This window comes from Mobula birostris, chromosome 3 (genome assembly GCF_030028105.1).
Source record: "Mobula birostris isolate sMobBir1 chromosome 3, sMobBir1.hap1, whole genome shotgun sequence".
Lineage (NCBI taxonomy): Eukaryota > Metazoa > Chordata > Chondrichthyes > Myliobatiformes > Myliobatidae > Mobula > Mobula birostris.
In genome coordinates, this window is record NC_092372.1 from 46,261,448 (window position 1) to 46,283,744 (window position 22,297).

General features: G+C 40.7%; 1 protein-coding gene across 2 annotated transcripts in view; it reads right to left on the minus strand.

The window, feature by feature from the left end:
- The window catches only part of pde4d (phosphodiesterase 4D, cAMP-specific), a 1,076,746-nt gene that overhangs the window by 665,401 nt on the left and 389,048 nt on the right, over nt 1-22,297 (minus strand). The window contains exon 3 of one of the 2 annotated variants that reach the window (XM_072252563.1): nt 17,694-17,969. The exons of the other annotated variant lie outside the window; for it this stretch is intronic. Within the exon in view, the coding sequence (XP_072108664.1) occupies nt 17,694-17,969 (276 nt within the window). The remainder of the gene's footprint in view (nt 1-17,693; nt 17,970-22,297) is intronic. 2 annotated transcript variants of the gene reach the window in all.

Genomic DNA, 22,297 nt, shown 5'->3' on the forward strand with positions numbered 1-22,297 from the left:
AGTAGAGGTCCCAGAACAGATCCTTGTGGGACACCACTAGTCACAATCCTCCAATCTGAATGTACTCCCTCCACCACCACCTGCAGGCAAGCCAATTCTGAATCCACCTGGCCAAACTTCCCTGGATCCCATGCCTTCTGACTTTCTGAATAAGCTTACCGTGTGGAACCTTGTCAAATGCCTTACTAAAATCCATATAGATCACATCCACTACACTACCCTCATCTATATGCCTGGTCACCTCCTCAAAGAACTCTATCAGGCTTGTTAGACACGATCTGCCCTTCACAAAACCATGCTGACTGTCCCTGATCAGACCATATTTCTCTAAATGCCCAGAGATCCTATCTGTAAGAATCTTTTCCAACAGCTTTCCCACCACAGACGTAAGTCTCACTGGTCTATAATTACCAGGACTATCCCTACTACCTTTTTTGCACAAAGGGATAACATTCACCTCCCTCCAATCCTCCGGTACCATTCCCGTGGACAACAAGGACATAAAGATCCTACCCAGAGGCTCAGCAATCTCTTCCCTTGCCTCATGGAGCAGCCTGGGGAATATTCCGTCAGGCCCCAGGGACTTATGCGTCCTATTTTAACAACCCCAACACCTCCTCTCCCTTAATATCAACATGCTCCAGAACATCAACCTCACTCATATTGTCCTCACCATCATCAAGTTCCCTCTCATTGGTGAATACCGAAGAGAAGTATTCATTGAGGACCTCGCTCACTTCCACAGCCTCCAGGCACATCTTCCCACCTTTATCTCTAATCGGTCCTACCTTCACTCCTGTCATCCTTTTGTTCTTCACATAATTGAAGAATGACTTGGGGTTTTCCTTTACCCTACTCGCCAAGGCCTTCTCATGCCCCCTTCTTGCTCTCCTCAGCCCCTTCTTAAGCTCCTTTCTTCTACCCTATATTCCTCAAAAGACCCATCTGATACTTGCTTCCTAAACCTCATGTATGCTGCCTTCTTCCACCTGACTAGATTTTGCACCTCACTTGTCACCCATGTTCCTTCACCCTACCATTCTTTATCTTCCTCACCAGGACAAATTTATCCCTAACATCCTGCAAGAGATCCCTAAACATCAACCACATGTGCATAGTCCATTTCCCTGCAAAAACATCATCCCAATTCACACCCGCAAGCTCTAGCCTTATAGCTTCATAAGCTAGAGGGATAAATGAATTGCTGCCAAATCAAATGGGAAGAATTCCTAATTCACAGCAGCTCACTTGCCAGACAGAGAGAGGTTGCACGTGAGGAATTCTGCTCAGATTTACTGAGACATAGTTGACCAACACTAATGAACAAAGAAGTAGGGATATCTGAGCATGAATGTTCGACTGCCTGAAAGTCAGGCTGATAAGGCCAAAAATGGGTGGAAGTCCAACTTGAACGATACACACGGCTCTCTGGTAATAATGTCCGGCTCCATGCTACAACTGTTGACCTGATATCTCAGCTTTGGTTGCAACACAAGTAAAAGATAATAAACTCATGTTCACTCAAACAGTGACAACCACCGTACAAAGTAACTATACAGGCATGCAAGCACGTATTGCTGCAATGATGGGCCTGGATATCGCACTTCAAAATGCCTCGGAGGGTAAAGTGCTAGAGTGTCATGACACTCTCAATCTGCTTATTAGGACTGTTGATGCATTGCCCCCCAAGGAGTGTTAATTACCGTGCTCTTACAGTGTGACTGCCCATCTATCAATGTTCTTGCTGTTATTTGATAGTTAAGACTGCTACCATGCACAGCAAAATTCAGCAGTCTAAACTCAATTTAGAGTACATGACGATTGCCATTATCTCTATGTGCTCCGATTAATCTTGTCATATTCTCCTTTACATTTTATACTGATTAGTACCAAATTGAGCTGATTATTCAAATTTTCCTTATTATTATTTCCTTTTTTTTCCAAATGATGTTTTAAGTCAACATTGAATGAATTTCAAATTGACTGATAAATCCCATCAGGAAGGTTGCACAATGGCAATCCAAGGAACATCATGGCCTTTTGGAGTAATAAAGGTTTACCCTTGCAGCTGAGCACCAGGTCAATCATTCTACACTTTACAGGCGTGGTGAAACTTCTAGAAAGTGTGTGCCAATTTGGCAATAATCTTCCAAAAAAGAAATGATCTCACACGCCAAGATATTTTTGAATAGAAATTACCACTAATTAATTAAACAATAATTATAGACCTTTTTAAGGAAAAAGGATCAGTTCTGTTGCTTATTTACAGTACATGTGTTCATTGTTTTACTGTTAAAAGTATAACTGAGATGGTTTGAAATAAATGAAGCATTCTCGAAAACCTGTTCAAAAATGATCAATTATGAATCCTTTAAAAAGACAACTGAAAAATAACAGCATTTCTAAATTGCATCATTATTGTAACTATTTACTACTCTGGACAATTACAAAGAAAGCATGGCAGCACCTCTACAGCGAAGATTTGACATGATATCTAAAAATTTCAGAACCTCCTATAGACTTGTAGTGGAGAGCATATTGACTGGTTGCATCATGCCCTGTATGGAAATACCAATGCCTTTGAGTGGAAATTCCTATAAAGAGTTGTGAATACAGCCCAGTCCATCATGGGCAAAGTCATCCCCACCATTAAGCACACCTGCACAGAGCGTAGTTGCAGAAGAACAGCATCCATCATCAAGGACCCCCACCACCCTGGCCAGGCTCTCATCTCACTGCTGCCATTAGGAAGACGGCACAGAAGCCTCAGGACCCACACCACCACGTTCAGAACAGTTATTACCCCTTAATCATCAGGCTACCCTTGACCCAGCAGGAATATCGTCTCTTGTCCCATCAGTGAACTTTTCCACACAACTTATAGACTCACTTTCAAGGACTCTTCATCTCATAGTCTTGATAATTATTACGTATTTATGCATTATTATTTTTTCTTTTGTATTTGTACAGTTTGTTTTTTTTTTACACACATCAGTTGTTTGTCTGTCCTGTTGGGTGCAATCTTTCATCAATTCTATTATTTTCTTGGATTTTCTGAGTATGACTGTAAGAAAACGAATCTTAGGGTTGTATATGGTGACATAAACTGTAAATAGTTAGATAATAAGTCTTCTCTGAACTTTGAAATACTGATGTACTCTACACCAGGTCCACAAGGATTTCAAAACAACGTGCTGTGTTCTTGCAACTGTCTAGCTAGCAGCAAACCAATGTGCAGCATTTCCTGTGAAAACATCTCATTGCTTTCAGGTTGTAAAAAAAATCATTAGAAAAACGTCTTATATACCATTCATACAAATCCATATGTATTGACGCAGTACAAGGTAAAATGGTAACAGAATGCAGAATAAATTGCTGCATCTGCAATGAACTTACAATGGAGGTAGAGAGTAAAGTGGAAATTACTGATGACATTATGTGTGAGGTCAAGTGTCCATCATAATATACTGAGGGACCATTCAGTCTTATAACAGTGGGATAAAAGCTGTCCTTGAACCTGCTGGTATATACTTTCAGGCTTTTGTATCTTCTGCTTAATGGGGGGGGGGGGGGGCGGGATAGAAAGAAGAAGGTATGAGGTGAATGATGCCTTTGATCCAGGCAGACAGAAGTACAGACAGAGTCCATGAAAAGGTTAGTTTCCACGATGTGCTGAGCTGTGTTCACAACCCTCGGCCATTTCTTGCATTCACAGGCAAAGTAGTTGCCTTACAAAGTCATGAAGCCTCTGGAGAGGATGCTTCCTATCAATAAAAGGGTGTGAATCTAAGGGTACATGTGAAAGTTCTTTATCTTCCTGAAGAAGTAGAGTTGCTGGCTGGCTTACTTAGCCAAGCTGCCTATGTGGTTGGACCAAGACAGGCTATGTGAAGTTCCCCACTATGAACCTGAAGCTCTCAAATGCAACGCCATTTATGTAAACTCTTGCATGTGCACTGCTCCCCTTCCTGAAGTCTAATCAGCCAATTATGTGGCAGTAAGTCAATGCATAAAAGCATGCAAACATGGTCAAGAGTTTCAGATGTTGTTCAGACCAAACATCACAATGGAGAAGAAAAGTGATCGAAGTGATGTTAACTGTGGAATGATTGTTGGTGCCAGACGGGGTGGTTTGAGTTTCTCATAAACTGCTGATCTCCTGGGATTTTCATGCACATCCATCTCTAGAGTTTTCAGAGAATGGTGCAAAAAGTAAAAGTGAAATTCAGTGAGCAACTTTTCTGTAGGCAAAAGCACCTTTTTAATGAGAGGGTTCCGAAGAGAATGGCCAGACTGGTTCAAGCTGACAGGAGGGTGACAGTAACTCAAATAACCATGTGTTACAACAGTGGTGTGCAGAAGAGCATCTCTTACACAGCACATCGAACCTTGAACTGGATGGGTTACAGCAGCAGAAGGCCACACTGGATTCCACTTCTGCACCTAACAAAGTGGCCAGTAAGTGTAGACTGCACATTATTTGGAGGGGTTAGGAGAGGGAAGGGGAAGTGTCAGGTACTAGAGAGTACCACAGTGGCTGTGCCCCTTGACAATAGGTACTCCTGTTTGAGTACTGTTGGGGGGAACAGCTTACCTGGGGGAAGCAACAGTGGCCGTGCCTCCGGCACAGAGTCCAGCCCTGTAGCTCAGAAGGGTGGGGAAAGGAAGAGGAGGGCAATTGTAATAGGGGATTCGATAGTTAGGGGGTCAGATAGGCGATTCTGTGGACGCAGTCCGGATACCCGGATGGTAGTTTGCCTCCCTGGTGCCAGGGTCCGGGATGTTTCTGATCACGTCCAAGATATCCTGAAGTGGGTGGGTGAGGAGCCAGATGTCGTGGTACATACAGGTACCAATTACATAGGTAGGAAAAGGGGAGAGGTTCTGAAAGGAGAATATAGGGAGTTAGGAAGGGAGTTGAGAAGAAGGACTGCAAAGGTAGTAATCTCGGGATTACTGCCTGTGCCACGTGACAGTGAGAGTAGGAATGGAATGAGGTGTAAGATAAATGCGTGGCTAAGGGATTGGAGCAGGGGGCAGGGATTCAAGTTTCTGGATCATTGGGACCTCTTTTGGCGCAGGTGTGACCTGTACAAAAAGGACGGGTTGCACTTGAATCCTAGGGAGACAAATATCCTGGTGGGGAGATTTGCGAAGGCTACTGGGGAGACTTTAAACTAGAATGGTAGGGGGTGGGAATCAAATTGAAGAGACTAGGAGAGAGGAGATTAGTTCACAAACAGAGAAAGCTAGTAGACAGTGTGTGAGGGAGGATAGGCAGGGGACAAAGAACGGAAGCACTCAGACCGAAGATGTAGGGGAGAAGGAAGAAAAAGATAACAAAGTTGTTTGCACCATTAGGGATAAGCAGGGAGTAAGAGGTGAAGAGTTTCCTAAATTTATCTATTTTAATGCTAGGAGCATTGTAAGAAAGGTGGAAGAGCTTAGAGCATGGATTGATACCTCTAAATATGATGTTGTAGCTATTAGTGAAACATGGTTGCAGGAGGGGTGTGATTGGCAACTAAATATTCCTGGATTTTGTTGCTTCAGGTGTGATAGAATCAGAGGGGCAAGAGGGGGAGGGGTTGCATTGCTTGTCAGAGAAAATATTACAGCGGTGCTTTGGCAGGATAGATTAGAGGACTCGTCTAGGGAGGCTATTTGGGTGGAATTGAGGAATGGGAAAGGTGTAGTAACGCTTATTCGGGTGTACTATAGACCACCTAATGGGGAGCAAGAATTGGAGGAGCAAATTTGTAAGGAGATAGTAGATATTTGTAGTAAGCACAAGGTTGTGATTGTGGGAGATTTTAATTTTCCACATATTGTAGATCTCTCTCTTTTTCTGAACCAAGTTTCCAATATCCCTTGAAAACCCTGGCTCTCTCAAACTTTTAACCTTTCCTTTCAACCTAACAGGAACATAAAGATTCTGTACCCTCAAAATTTCACCTTTAAATGACCTCCATTTCTCTATTACACCCTTCCCATAAAACAAATTGTCCCAATCCACTCCTTTTAAATCCTTTCGCATCTCCTCAAAGTTAGCCAAAGTCATTTGTCATTTAATTCTTACTGCTGCTATCTAAATTGTGTTATAAATTGAAATACGTTCAATGATTTCCTGTATGATAGTACAAATCATTTGGAATACAACTTACTTGTAAAGCTTTCTTATCAAGCTGGACTATTTTCTCTTTTGAGCAAAATCTTTGGAGCAGAAGTCCCAATGCATGGTCTCAGTCTGAGGGATCCATCACTCCACAGATACTGCTCCCCCAGCTGAGTTGCTCCAGTAGCTTGCTTTTGCTGCAGATTCCAGCACCTTCATCTCCCTGTGTCTGCCTCCTCTTTCGTTCAGTCTTACAATTCACATCAGCATTAAGCTTCAGTACATGACATTGCATTGAAAAATCATATGCGCTTTGCTTAGAGCTGCCTGCTAGATTTTGATTTTCGCGTGTAGGGTAGGTTTTGTTTTCTTGTTCCTTTATAGCTCGTTGTTTGAGCTCTTATTCTTCACACACTCTTTTTCCTCAGACCAATAATGGCTGTACTGGTGCATTTAAGATCACTGTAAGTTTTATCATTTATGTTTCTTTTGACTTGGGAAGTGACTTACATTTTTCCAGGGACTCACCATAAACTTTCAGCATCAGAATAGAGTGGAATTAGGTTGCTGTAAGTTTTTGCTTCATGAAAGTTGAGAGTAGTACCCTGCAATTTGATGACTGAGGTTGCAGTGATCATGGTTCTGGAGTGGAGAACACAGTTCAGCAAACTCCCATTTTTTCTGCAATTAAAGAGCTACTCCCCTGTGAGACACAAGAAAGAGCAGATGCTGGAATCTAGAACAACATAGAAAAGCACTAGAGGAACATAACAGACCAGACAACATCTATGGAAGGTATTGTACAGTCAAAATTTTGGGTCAAGACCCTTCATCTAGACAGAGGTTTGCTTGAAACTGGCCAGCGATGTATTTGGGACTATTGGGGATCGGCTTGTTATGATCATAAGACCATAAGATACAAGAGCAGAAGTAGTCCATTCAGCCCATCGAGTCTGCCCCACCATTCAATCATGGACTGATCCAATTCTTCCAGTTATCTCCACTCCCCTGCCTTCTCCCCATACCCTTTGATGCTCTGGCTAATGTATCTCTGCCTTAAATACACCCAATGGCTTGGGCTCCACAGCTGCTCGAGGCAACAAATTCCACAGATTTACCACCCTCTGACTAAAGTAATTTCTCCGCATCTCTTTCCTAAGTGGGAATCCTTCAATTCTGAAGTCGTGCCCTCTTGTCCTAGAGTCCCATACCATGGGAAATAACTTTGCCATATCTAATCTGTTCAGGCCTTTTAACATTCGGAATGTTTCTATGAGATAGAAACATAGAAACATAGAAAACTTACAGCAAAATACAGGCCCTTCGGCCCACAAAGTTGTGCCGAACATTTCCCTACCTTAGAAATTACTATGCTTACACATAGCCCTCTATTTTTCTAAGCTCCATGTACCTATCCAAAAGTCTCTTAAAAGACCCTATCATATCCGCCTCCACCACCGTTGCCGGCAGCCCATTCCACGTATTCCCCACTCTCCACGTAAAAAACCTACCCCTAACATCTCCTCTGTACCTACTCCCCAGCACCTTAATCCTGTGTCTTCTTGTGGCGACCATTTCAGCCCTGGGGAAAAGCCTCTGACTATCCACACAATCAATGCCTCTTATCATCTTATACTCTTCTATCAGGTCTCCTCTCATCCTCCGTCGCCCCAAGGAGAAAAGGCCGAGTTCACTCAACCTATTCTCATAAGCTATGCTCCCCAATCCAGGCAATATCCTTGTAAATCTCCTCTGCACCCTTTCTATGGCTTCCACATCCTTCCTGTAGTGAGGCGACCAGAACTGAGCACAGTACTCCAAGTGGGGTCTGACCAGGGTCCTATATAGCTGCAACATTACCTCTCAGCTCCTAAATTCAATTCCACGATTGATGAAGGCCAATACACCAAATGCCTTCTTAACTACAGAGTCAACCTGTGCAGCTGTTTGAGCGTCCTATGGACTCGGACCCCAAGATCCCTCTGATCCTCCACACTGCCAAAAGTCTTACCATTAATACTATATTCTGCCATCATATTTGACCTACCAAAATGAACCACTTCACACTTTTCTGGGTTGAACTCCATCTGCCACTTCTCAGCCCAGTTTTGCATCCTATCAATGTCCCGCTGTAACCTCGGACAGTCCTCCACAGTATCCACAACACCTCCAACCTTTGTGTCATCAGCAAACTTACTAACCCATCCCTCCACTTCCTCATCCAGGTCATTTATAAAACTCAAAAAAAGTAAGGGTTCCTGAACAGATCGCTGAGGCACACCACTGGGTCACCAACCTTCATGCAGAATATAACCTGTCTACAACCACTCTTTGCCTTCTGTAGGCAAGTCCCACATTCCCCCCTCATTCTCCTGAACTCTAGGGAATACAGCCCAAGTGCTGCCAGATGTTCCTCATACAGTAACCCTTTCATTCCTGGAATCATTCTTCTGCATCTTCTCTGAACCCTCTCCAATATCAGTATATCCTTTCTAAAATAAGGAGCCCAAAACTGCACACAATACTCCAAGTGTGGTCTCACAAGTGTTTTATACAGCCTCAACATCACATCCCTGCTCTTATACTCTATACCTCTAGAAATGAATACCAACATTGCATTCACCTTCTTCACCACCCTCTCAGTCTGGAGGTTAACCTTTAAGGTATTCTGCACAAGGACTCCCAAGTCCCTTTGCATCTCTGCATTTTGAATTCTCTCCCCAACTGAATAATAGACTGCCCCTTTATTTCTTCCACCCAAGTGCATGACCATACAATTTCCAACATTGTATTTCATTTACCACTTTTTGCCCTTTCCTCTAAACTATCTAAGTCTCTCTGCAGGCTCTCTGTTTCCTCAACACTACCCACTCATCCACCTATCTTTGTATCATCAGCAAATTTAGCCACAAATCCATTAATTGCTTAGTCCAAATCATTGCCATACATCGTAAAAACCAGCGGTTCTAACACCGACCCCTGTGGAAATCCACTGGTAACCGATAGCCAGCCAGAAAAGGATCCCTTTATTCGCATTCTCTGTTTTCTGCCAATCAGCCAGTGCTCCACCCATGCTAGTAATTTACCTGTAATTCCATGGGCTCTTATCTTGCTCAGCAGCCTCATGTGTGGCACCTTGTCAAAGGCCTTCTGAAAATCCAAGTACATCTACTGCATCTGCTTTGTCTACCCTGCTTGTAATTTCCTCAAAAAATTGCAGTAGGTTAGTCAGGCAGGACTTTCCTTTCAGGAAACTCTACTAGCTTTGGCCTATCTTATCATGTGCCTCCAGGTACTCCATAATCTCATCCCTAACAGTCGATTCCAACAACTTCCCAACCACTGATGTCAGGCTAACAGGTCAATAGTTTCCTTTCTGCTGCCTCCCACTCTTCTTAAATAGAGGAGTAACATTTGCAATTTTCCGGTCATCCGGTACAATGCCAGAATCTATCGATTCTTGAAAGATCATTGTTAATGCCTCCGCAATCTCTCCAGCTACTTCCTTCAGAACCTGAGGGTGCATTCCATCAGGTCCAGAAGATTTATCCACCCTCTGACCATTAAGCTTCCTAAGCACCTTCTCAGTCGTAATTTTTACTGCACATATTTCACTTCCTTGACACTCTTAAATGTCCGGTATACTGCAGATGTCTTCTATTGTGAAGACTGATGAAAAATATGCATTCAGTTCCTCTGCCATCTCTGCGTCTCTCATTACAATATCTCCAGCATCATTTTCTAATGGTTCTATATCTACCCTCAACTCTCTTTTACCCATTGTATACTTGGAAAAAGCTTTTAGTATCTTTGATACTATAGTCACCAGCTTCCTTTCATAATTCATCTTTTCCTTCCTAATAACCTTCTTAGTTTCTTTCTGCAAGTTTTTAAAAGCTTCCCAATCCTCTATCTTCTCATCAGCTCTAGCTTCCTTGTATGCCTTCTCTTTTGCTTTTACGTTGGCTCCAACTTCACTTGTCAGCCACGGTAGTGTCCTTCTTCCCTTTGAAAATGTCTTCTTATTTGGAATATATCTGTCTTGAACTTCCCTCCTTTGTCACAGAAACTCCAGCCATTGCTGCTCTGCTGTCCTTCCTGCTAGTGTACCTTTCCAGTCAACTTTGGCCAGTTCCTCTCTCTGCCATTGTAATTTCCTTTTTTCCACTGAAATACTGCCACATTGGAATTTAGTTTCTCCTTTTCAAATTTCAAAGTGAACTCGATCATATTGTGATCACTGTTCCTTAAGGGTTCCTTAACCTTAAGCTCTCTTATCACCTTTGGATCATTGCACAACACCCAATCCAGCACAGCCGATCCCCTAGTGGGCTCAACAACAAGCTGTTCTAGAAAGCCATCCCTTAGACATTCTACAAATTCACTTTTTTGAGGTCCAGTAGTGGCCTGGTTTTCCCAATCCACTTTCATGTTAAAATCCCCAATGATTATCATGACATTGCCCTTCTGACATGCCTTTTCTATCTCCTGCTGTAATTTGTAATCCACATCCTGGCTGCTGTTTGGAGACCTGTATACAACTGCCATTAGGGTCCTTTTCACTTGCCATTTCTAAACTCAACCCATAGAGACTCTACACCTTCCGATCCTATGTCATAGCTTTCTAATGATTTTATATTATTTCTTATACACAGGGCCACACCACACCCTCTGCCTACTAACCTATCTTTCCGATACACCTATATCCTTGGACGTATATCATGCCCTGCATGCATACAGAGATGTAGATTGCAGAGCAATTTCTAAGCACAATCACACTTGAAAAAGATACTCTTTGCCCATGTCATTAAAGAAAACCTGATGCTTTTTTGAGATTAGAAGAAGACTATGCTGACGCTACTTGATGATTTTCTATTTGCATTATCACATGGTGACAATCATGTCCATGGTGTGTCAAGGTGGACAGATTCTCGGAGCAGCTTTTTGGTGAATGCAGAAAGGTGGGTGAGGGGATCTTTGCAATGACTTTCTCTGTGGCAAACAAAGGGAAAACCTTCTGTGGCTGCAACAACTGTATTGTAGTTCTCTGGCCTTGTCAAATGTTGAAGATGAACCCATAAATTTGTTTTCCTGATAAAGTACTATTGTGTCAAGTTTTAGATCTTCACTAGGGATACCATCTACTCATACACCTTTATCAAAATGGTTTCTTCAATTCTGTGAATCACTAACCTCTAATCAGAGATTTAATAAAAATCTAATCTGCATATTTAATGCTTCCACCACTTAAAGGCTATTTGGAAGAGCACATAGGTCTCATAGAATGTCAGTGATGTAATGGACATTCTTAATCTGTACCAGGTAGTTTATAACGGAATGAAGGCTGTTTTCATATGAAGAAAGTGCTTTGTCTTCACATGGAGTATGATGTTGTGACACATATCAGAATTGTCATGGCCAGGTACATCTATATCAGGTAGATCTGTAGGTAAAAGAATGAATACACAACCTGGGTTGACTCCCTCACCATCTGCCATGGAACCAATCAGGGAACTATGTTCCCAGTGAAGAAGATTAAAGTCAGTGTCTTTGCTATTCCATGGTTCTGCCAAATGGAAGAGAGAGCGTGCGATGTGCCTGTGATGCTGCTGCAATTAAGTTTTTTTATTGCACCTTATGTACTTGAGCATGGGACAATAAACTCCACTTAGACTTCATTGAAGGAAAATGAGCCATTACTAGAAGAATATTTCCATAATCTAATTCCATCAGACTCCAGGACTTCAGAAGAACATTTTCTCCAAAGATAATTAATTTACTATGCATGTAAATAAAAGTTACTGCATAAATCATCATAATAAAATAGGCAATATCCAGTACATTACCCACTCCATTGGCATGACAATCTATAAAATTATATGGCACAGCCTGAAATTTATTATGATAAAGAAAGAGATAGATGTGCTGACAAATTACTTATAGTGTAAAATTACTGGCAGTTTAGCAGCTGATTACTGGTTGTGAACCAATTTCAGAGATTCACCTGATGGTAAATTATTTCAGCTTCACTCCAACTTGAATAACTACAAATATAGTGTCCAAAATTGAGTCCTAGATATGCTATCAGTTGTGGCAGAACTTGTATGCTGTAGTGGGCAGCCACACTGAAAATAAGGCATTGCTTCCTGATGAAATTAACATATCTTATGAACATTTTAAACAGCAGGGATTTGGTATGTCACCATCCACTTTGACAGGTTCCACCACACTTGAAACCCAGGCACCATTGCAGATGTAAGATCAGTCTTCTAAAGAGGGAACTCGTGGAAAGTATATGGGCTGGATAGTGCCCCAAGCCAAATCCTTAGGTCCAGTGCAGATCAGCTGGGGAAGCGGGTGGTATTTGTAGAAATTTTTAACCTCTCTCTGCTTCAATCTGAAGTTTTCACCTGCTTTAAGAAGCTCGTTATCATCCTGGTACCTGATAAACACAAGGTAATGTGCCTTAATGACTATCACCCAGTGGCTCTGACAACCACCATTGAGAAGTGCTTCAAGAGGTTGGCCGTGGCACACATTTCCTTCAGCCTTCCTTACAATTTCAGCCCAGTGCATTTCACCTATTGCTGAAACAGGTCTATGGAGGACACCATCTCCCTGGCTCTGCACTCATCACAGGAACATCTGGGCAGTAAAGGCACCTGTGCTTATTGACTACAGCTCTACGTTCAATACTATAATTCCAAACAAACTCATTACCAAATCTGAAACCTTCAGTCAGCACTTCCCCTTGCAACTGGACTCTCGACTTCCATGCAAAATGAAGAAAAGGCAGCAACACCTTCGCCATGGTTATTCACAACACCTGTGCCTCACAAGGCTGCGTCCTCAGCACCCTATTCTACTCCCTGTACGTTCTTGACTGCACGGCCAGATTCTGCTTTATCTTCATCTATACGTTTACAGTAGGGGGCAGCACCTCAAATAACAATCAGTTGGAGAGAAAGAAGGAATAGAGAGCTTAGTAAGATGTTCTCATAACAACAACATTTCCCTCAAAAACAAAAGGGCATGTCATTGACTTTAGGAAGTGAGGAAGTTGTATATGTTCAATGGTGCTAAGGTCAAGAGGGTTGAGAGCTTTAATTTTCTAGACGTGAACATTACCAATAGTCTGTTCTGACCAACCCTGTAAACACTATGGATCATAGAGAGCACACCAATGTAAAAGCAAGAGATTCTGCAGATGCCGGTAAAGAGTCGCAATCTGAAATGTCAGCTCTTTATTCTTCACCATAGATGCTTCCTGACCTGCTGTGTTCCTCCAGCATTTAGTTTATGTATTACACCAAAATCTCTACTTCCTCACTTAGATCACATTTCCTCCCCATTCAGATGTTTGGCCTGAACAACAACTGATCGTTTTGACCATGTCAGAATGTTTTTTATGCATTGAGCTATTGCTACATGATTGGCTGATTAAATATTTGCGTTAACGTGGTGTACAGGTGTACCAAACAAAGCGCCCACTGAGTGTATGTGACAATAACAGATCAATTCCAATTCCAAAACAACTCATTGTTATGTTACCAACACAAATCAAAGTTGCTGGTGAACGCAGCAGGCCAGGCAGCATCTGTAGGAAGAGGTGCAGTCAACGTTTCAGGCCGAAACTCTTTGTCAGGACTAACTGAAGGAAGACTGAGTAAGGGTCAGTTAGTCCTGACGAAGGGTCTTGGCCTGAAACGTCGACTGCACCTCTTCCTACAGATGCTGCCTGGCCTGCTGCGTTCACCAGCAACTTTGATGTGTGTTGCTTGAATTTCCAGCATCTGCAGAATTCCTGTTCATTGTTATGTTGTTGTCCTTCTTAGAAAGTAAGCAAAAGCTCCAATGACTTAACTAACACAAATGTGAGGCTTACGGGTCTATATCTCCCAGACCTTGCTTTGTAGCCTGTGGCTGGCTCAGGCTCTTGATACTAACACAAACTGTTTACAAGTATTATTAAAAAAAATTAATTAAAAAAAAATTAATCAACCTGCAGACCATGGAGCTGAGCAGAAGACACTAACTTAATGTAAATATAAGTAGGCCTTGACCTGAGTGAATCCATTGCCTGCTATTATCACTGTCTTGTGCTCACGTTGTTCCTGATGGATTCAGCAAAATGTTCTATGCTGCGCACAAATAAGACAGAGACAAGAAGACAATCCTAGCTGAAGCCAGACTTCATGGTTAAGTCATGTTTCCCTCCCATTGATTTGAACTACACTATAGATAAATATAGTAGTTGGATGTTAGTTGGATTCAATACCTGATTCCATCAACAAAGCTCATTTTGGGGTGGGTGGGTGGGTGGGTGTGTGTGTGTGTGTGTGTGTGTGTGTGTGTGTGTGTGTGTGTGTGTGTGTGTGTGAAAGAGACAGACAGACAGACGGACAGACAGACACCAGGCAGATATTATTGCCTCTCTCCCATGTATAGATGATAATATCCCTTGGGCAGTGCAAATTTATAAGGCTGACAAAGGTTTTCCCACCAAGTACAGCACAGGTTTTACACAGGTGGAATACCTGTAAGCTGTAATCAGACACTTCCAGAGGTTTTATTCAAGTCAAAGGAACATATGGTTATTTGGGATTGTTAAGCATGGAAATTTTTTCAAACACCATGCAGTCACAAAAGAAAGTGCAGTCTGCAGTCAGACGGCATTATAGGTCAGGACTGAACTGCGTTAAGCAGAACCTCTTGTTCTACAGTGCTGCCCATTTATCCTCTAACTATTTTGAATTTATTAATTTTATTCCCCAATTTATTGAAGTTAATTTTTGTTTCTCATCAATTTCCATTTCTGCTAATTTGAATACAGTCTATAAACTTGGTGAATTTTCTTTCTTTCCCCTAGAATCATTTACATACTGCATAAACATTGTACTTCCCAGCACTTAACCCTGGGACATCCAGGCCACCACCTCTTACACTACTTGTCCAGCTCAAAATATAACTCTATTTCCATAGATTTTAATTTAAACCAGAAAAAAAATCAATTCCTCGGATGTAATATAAATAAATAATATCCGCCGAAACCCAGCATACAGGGTGTAATTAACATAAGGTCTCTTCCCATGAGGCCATGTGCATTTCCCACTAAATTACTCCCAGAGCACACTGGAAGAATAGGCTAGGATTGAAAAGAAGCTGACAACGTAGCCATGCGAAAAGATCATGTCAGGATTCAGAAACTGCTGACACACACCACCCCACCAAAAAGATAAATAGCAGGAAAATTTTTGACAGCTAAAGAGCAGTAAAGAACAACAGTTAAGGAGGCAACATGTTTTGGTGAAAGATATTTCAGGGGCAATTGATTGGTTAAAGCAGCAAGTTAGGTTCTCCACTAAATGAACTTTTCTTCATCTTACCACTAGAAAAATATTTCTAAGTTCTTCCATTTAATGCTAGTGCAAGTGTTTACTGCTGAATGACTTACATTCAGAATTCCTTTGGGAGCAAAGAAAAAGGCAGAGCTACAAAAGTTGAGGGTGATGATGACCTTGGCTAAGATTGAAGTTCTTTGTTACCCCATGAGCCTGAGTTTGCTTTTGATGTTATATACAATAGTTACCCATATCAGCGGAAAGCCATCTGAGTTATTCATTTTGGTGGTTCAAAAAGAGAACCATACCAATCACACCCCATCAAATATTTGGTCACCTATCTTCACATTTCTCTGAAGATTTTTTATTGATTCTTAACAACAGCCTGCACTGAGCAAGATGTAACCAAGATGCTATTTGAGCATGCTCAGAACAAGAAACTGAATTGCTAGACACGACTTATTATTTAGTAAAGAAAGATATTTCTAAGACACTTCACTCTTCAGCAAATTTGACATGTCAGGAGGCATTAGGTTCAGTGATCAAAAGCATTTTTCAGTAATTCACTATTGCAGTTCATGAAAAACTGGCAATCAGTAAATAACTAGGAAATTCCCAAACAGCATGGAAATAAAGGCCAAAGAAACTGTTTTGACAATGCTTATTTAACATTTGGCAATAACAGGAAAGAACTACAATGGTCTTCTTTAAGTAGTGCTCCATCCAGCTAAAGGACCAAGTGGAGCTACAATTTATCAAATCCAATACGCAACATCTCCTCAGAACAATACTGGAAGTCAGTCTATATTTTGTGCTATCCCATGATCTCCTGACTCTGACGAAAATGTATGCAATGTTGCATTCTGAGAAACTCAAAGGATGTTAAAGACAAGCTACAAGTGCTTTCTTTCTCTACCTCGAACTACTTCGAGCAGATCTTATCTGGTTATTTTGTTCACCCCATTTCAATAATCCCATAGCACTTCCAGTTGGCAAAATAATGGATCTCCAAGTGAATTCAAAGCAATAAAAATATGGGTATCAGGCCAGGCTGGGTCACAAGCAATAAGACTTAGGGGAAAGTACTTCCAAGCCAGTAAACAAGAAAGCAGCTCAACTGAAAAAGACTTTGGTTGTAGGGTAATTAGATGGGATGACAAAAGGGGGAGCAGCACATGGGCTAAGGATCAAATGGCCCTTCTCAGCCTATACTTGTTCATTTCAATCCATCCTAAGCAAGAGTGATTTACTGCTAGAGTATTCTGTGTTCTTGACTATCAAAATTGTGGTAGGTGAGGAATGTTGGTAAGGTGCAATTTATTGTTTCATGATGCAGTATCCTCACACATCTGTATAGCACACCCATGCTGCAACATGCATAAACCCAGGTGATGCATATGGAATTAGTTGATTAGATCACAATAATTTTTAGCTTTTGAACTTGTAGTTTTTGTAACATAGTAACTTATGTCTTACATTATACTGCTTCTACAAAACAACAAATTTCACAACATATGCCAGTGATAATGACCCTGATTTTGATTCTGAATTGCCTGGCAAAAATATTTCTTCTTTCCAATGCAAAATGTGATTTAATGAAACTCGAGATAGCAAAGAAATTCTTAAATTTGAGGTTGACAGATCCAAATCTTAAATTCTTCAGAGAATATACAAACAGGACATAGGCAGCAATGCATTTTGTTTGAAATAGTAATAATTTCAACCAGCTTTTAGATTTGATAATGTGAATAGAATTGCGAATTGATACAACTCAAATTTTTCCTAATACAGGTATAAGATTGCTGATGGTGATGTCACATTATAGAATATATTGTTAAAAGTTTCTATGAACACAGACCTCATTTATCCTAACTTACATAGCCTACATTTTTCTCAATTTTGTCACATAAATTCTTATGTTAAGGAAGAATTAAACGAGGTCACTGAGTTCATTAAACGTTAGTGGATTATTTACATTACTGCTTTTGCAGTTTTTAAACTTTGTGGGAGCAATAGAGGAATACAAATTAAATTATTTTTACAAATGTAAAATGTATTATATTTCCAGCAGGCTGTTTGGAAGGATACAAGTGAAGTCTTATCGCAAAATCAGAACATTCACTAATTTATAATGTGCTGCCAAAAATCAAATGTGCGACAGATTTTTACTTAGTAAAATGCAAACACCTAAAGCCCAAAATCAGGCTTTACTGCAGCTGGAATCAACTAATTCTTACCAGGTATGAGCCACTGTAAATCGACGCTTTTGATTATTGTTCTTCAGCATCATTCTTCGGAGGAGACGTGGCGAATTTCTGGGTGAAATGTTGGGAGATAGTCTGGGGGATATGGAGGGCGATTTTCGTGTAGATTTAGCATTTTCATGCCCCAGCAAGTTTCCACTCATGATCTTCACAAAAGCATCATTTAACAAAGGAAGTGAACGAAATTCTTTTCTTGGATCCGGCGAGGCTGTAGTGTCCTGACTTGTTGATTGTGCTGCCATTATTTTACTAAAAATGTCATAAAAAGATCTTTCTAAACAGCCAACAAGTCAAATGACAAAAGATACACTGAGAATAATTCCTTGTGCTAATCAGAATACATTGATAGCAATACACAGGTTCATTAAATTTCTACCATAAAACGTTTCCAACAATCTGCTCAAGTGTCTTCACTTCAGTAGGAATTGCGAACCTGAGAGAGTGAAAGGAGCATGAGCGAACTGTAACAGAATAAGCAGATCACTTCCACACGAACCTGTAATGATGGCAAGCAGCAGGAATAATGAAGCACAAGGGTGAATACACCCCTTCCACTGTTAGACTAATCTAGTAGTCAATCAAATACGCCGGGCTTACTCACAGTTCTGCATTTGCAGGGCGCACAAGAAACCCATCATACGATTAAATAAAATGCTGCAACATTACATAATTTTTAACTCCTTTGGGGTGATTTTCTCAGTTGCTTGACCCTTCTCTCTGTAATTTACATTTGCAGGAAGTGAGTGCCTTGACAACCAGAATAGATGTTTTCCTGTGGCTGTAAAACTGGGCTTTTGTCCAACAGAACTTGATTCAACAGGCAGCCCAGGGAAGCTCCTGTCATTTAACATCTTTTGTTCAGGATGTCATACCAGTGAAAATGATGAAGCTTTGTACACTTTTGGAAGAAACACAACTACATCAGTTGTTTGCCTTATTCAATGATATTGCTGATAATGCCAAATTAATTTTTGACTTCCCTCGTCACAGAATTTTCCAGATTATTTACTTCTAAACACTGCATTCAATTATTTCAATGAAGAACAGTACTCAACTGTAGATTCAACAAACATGAAATTTAGAGATAAAAATTGCATGACTATTTCAAGAACCACAAGCATGTTTGTATTGGTACTGACTGGCAGGCAAAATTAAGGAAGGAGATATAATGTGCAAAGTACGTTTGTAAATGTAGAAGCTCACGTACTACTAATGGTTAAATCTGGCAAATTTTGTTTGCAGTTGTAAATTGTATTAAATAAAACCAGCAGTCAAATAAAACATATGAAACTATTTTAAATAGATTCTAAACAATTATTGTTTTATGCTCTTGACAAATACGGTGAAGAATGCTTATCATGCATGATAGTGAAGCAAGATGTCATCTTAAAATATAGTCTATTTAACAATTCAAAAAACATTAACCAAAAATACATAAAACTTGAATAAAAATTAGGAAATTGGGAATTATATTTTCAAGTAATGTATAAAATATGTCATTAATAACTTTAATTTGAATATTAACTATTTATGCAGTGTTGAATATCTAAAAACATGAAAATATTGCATTTTAATTTAGAAGAAATAGAAACCTTCACATTTACATGACTTGTTTCTTGATGTTTCACTGTGGTTTGGAATATCTCTATTACATCTTAAGGCAATTATATAATACAATTATATTGCACAGCAGTTCCTAAATTTAGAATGTCAGAATAAAACAATTATACACAAAGCACTACAGAATCTTAGCCCTGTCCTAACATACTCCATCTGCAAGAATGTCAGGTGGTTGGATACTGGGCCACAAATTACCTGCGCGAAACAATAAAAATTAAAATTCAGACTTCAGGGAAGAGATTGTGCTCAGTAAATGTCACTATTCAGACTGCAAATTAAATAACCTCAAATGTTTACATTAGGTATGAAAAGTGTTATTATTCCTAACCTTCCTTATGTCAACATTTAAACATATTTGCATACAAGGTTCAGCAGTACAAATGTGGAAATATTTAAATTGAACCAATTTAAAAGATTGATAGATTGAGTATTTTATTACCTTTTAAGTCAAGAGTATGAAACTTGAACCGACTTATAATTTTGAAGTTTATTCCATCACTTCACACATTTTAAAACCTCACAAACCGATATCGATAGATTTAGCATCCACCAATGTCATCAAGATATTCTGCCAGGGATACTGAAGGAGAAATTGCCAGGTCACAAACAAGAGAAAATCTGCAGATGCTAGAAACCGAAGCAACACACACAAAGTCTCAAATGGAAATTACAGGTTACACACTGCAGTGATCTTGGTCCAGAAAAAGAATATTTAATAGAATCGTCAGAAGTTTTGTTTGCTGCCCACAAAACATTGCCATGTCTCACCAATGCCATCTTGGGTCTCTTCCACTGTGATAGGCTATTTTGATATGGCTGTGACTGGAGCAAGGCTCAGGAGGGCTACCAGAGAGTTGGCTGAAGAGGCAGAAAAGGGTTCCTTTTGGATGTGGCTGTGGCTGAGGAGGAAGGACAGAATTTGGGGGACTGGCCGACTCCATTGGAACCTGCAGGGAGATGTCTCTGTCACTGCTCTACTACCAGGAGATGTACCAGGGCTAATTAGATTATTAGATTAGATTCAACTTTATTGTCATTGTGCCGCGTACAGATACAAAGCCAATGAAATGCAGTTAGCATCTAACCAGAAATGCAAAGAATAGTGTTATTTACAAAATAACTGTGAATAAAAAGTAAGTGCTACAGCACACAAATATAAAAGTACTGAGACAGTACAATATGGGTGCAATACTGCTTAGCGCTGTGATGTGAGGTTCAGCAGGGTCACAGCCTCAGGGAAGAAGCTCTTCTTGTGCCTGCTGGTGTGGGAGCGGAGGCTCCTGCAGCACCTACTGGATGGGAGGAGAGTAAAAAGTCCATGGTTAGTGTGAGATGCATCATTAATAATGCTTTTCGCCCTGCCCAGGCAGCGTTTATGGTAGATGTTCTCAATGGTGGGCAATTGGGTGCCGATAATCTGCTGGGCAGTTTTCACCACACACTGGAGTGCTTTGTGGACCAATACGGGACAATTGCCATACCACATTGAGATGCAGTTGGTGAGTATGCTCTCAATGGTACAGCAGTAAAAGTCCGTCAGTATCCTGGGACAGAGCAAAAACATCAATGAGCAGTGGTCCCCAGCTGATGACCCTGCAGCTGGCCTAAGGTCATTGTGGAGGTGTGGCAGGTAGCAATCCCAAGCAGGAAACGACACCTTCCTGTAAATCTCATTGTTCTGATTGTTGCTACACCTTACCAGTGAATATGTCTACCTTCTCCATATCCAGAAAGAAAGGATATCATTTTGAAAGAAGTGAAACAGTGAGGATTGACCCTTTGAATACCAGTTGACTTTGACACTTCTTCATTAGTTAACTAATAACAGTGACCTTTATAAGACTGATTCAGGGGTGCATCTCCAACACAGACTGCCATTTAAATTGTAACATTCTGATGTATTGCAGAGTTAAATCAAACCTTCAGTTTCTTTGTAGCATGTAAGAAGTCAGGATAACTAACATTAAATCTAATATCAAACTACTCACGGCCCTGAAAGAAGCAAGCCAATCCCTCTTCGTAAATAAACTTTATTCCAGGATGAAAGGGTTACCGTATGAGGAATGTCTGGCAGCTCTTGGGCTGTATTCCCTAGAGTTCAGGAGAATGGGGGGGGGGGGAGATCTCATAGAAACATTCCGAATATTAAAAGGCCTGAACAAATTAGATATGCCAAAGCTATTCCCCATGGTAGGAGAGTCTAAGACGAGAGGGCACAACTTCAGGATTGAAGGACATCCATTTAGAACTGAGATGTCAAGAAATTACTTCAGTCAGAGGGTGGTGAATTTGTGGAATTTGTTGCCACGAGTGGCTGTGGAGGCCAAGTCATTGGGTGCAGTTAAGGCAGAGGTAGATAGGTTCTTGATTACACAGGGCATCAAAGGGTATGGGGAGAAGACAGGGGAGTGGAGATCACTGGAAGAATTGGATCAGCCCATGATTGAATGGTGGGGCAGACTCAATGGGCCAAATGGCCTACATCTGCTCCTGAACCTTATGGTCTTATGGTCTATAGCTCTGAGTGTTAAATTTAGCTGTATAACAACATTTTTCAATAGGCTCTGGTTACAAGAACCGTGTTATATGATTGATAGGTTGTTATTGTAGAAGAGGATATTGAATAAGCAACTATAGGCCAGTTAGACATCTGAGTTATGGGAAAACTTCTGTGAAGCAGTATGATTCATACTTTAGGAATCAGGGTGAATTTGTGGAAAGGAAAGTCAGAGCTCACTATTTGACAGGTTATTATGCAAGGTAACAAGGAAAACAATGAGCCTAGTGCTTTAAATGCAGTTCAGCTGGATTTCAACTTGTCTGACAAGATCCCAGGTTCATCAGAAAAATAAAAGGTCATGGAAGCCAAAGAAGCTAACACGTCAGATCCAAAATCATCTCAGTGTTTAAGAGAAAAAAAACGTTGACATGATTTTGTAACTGGGATGCTTGCAAAG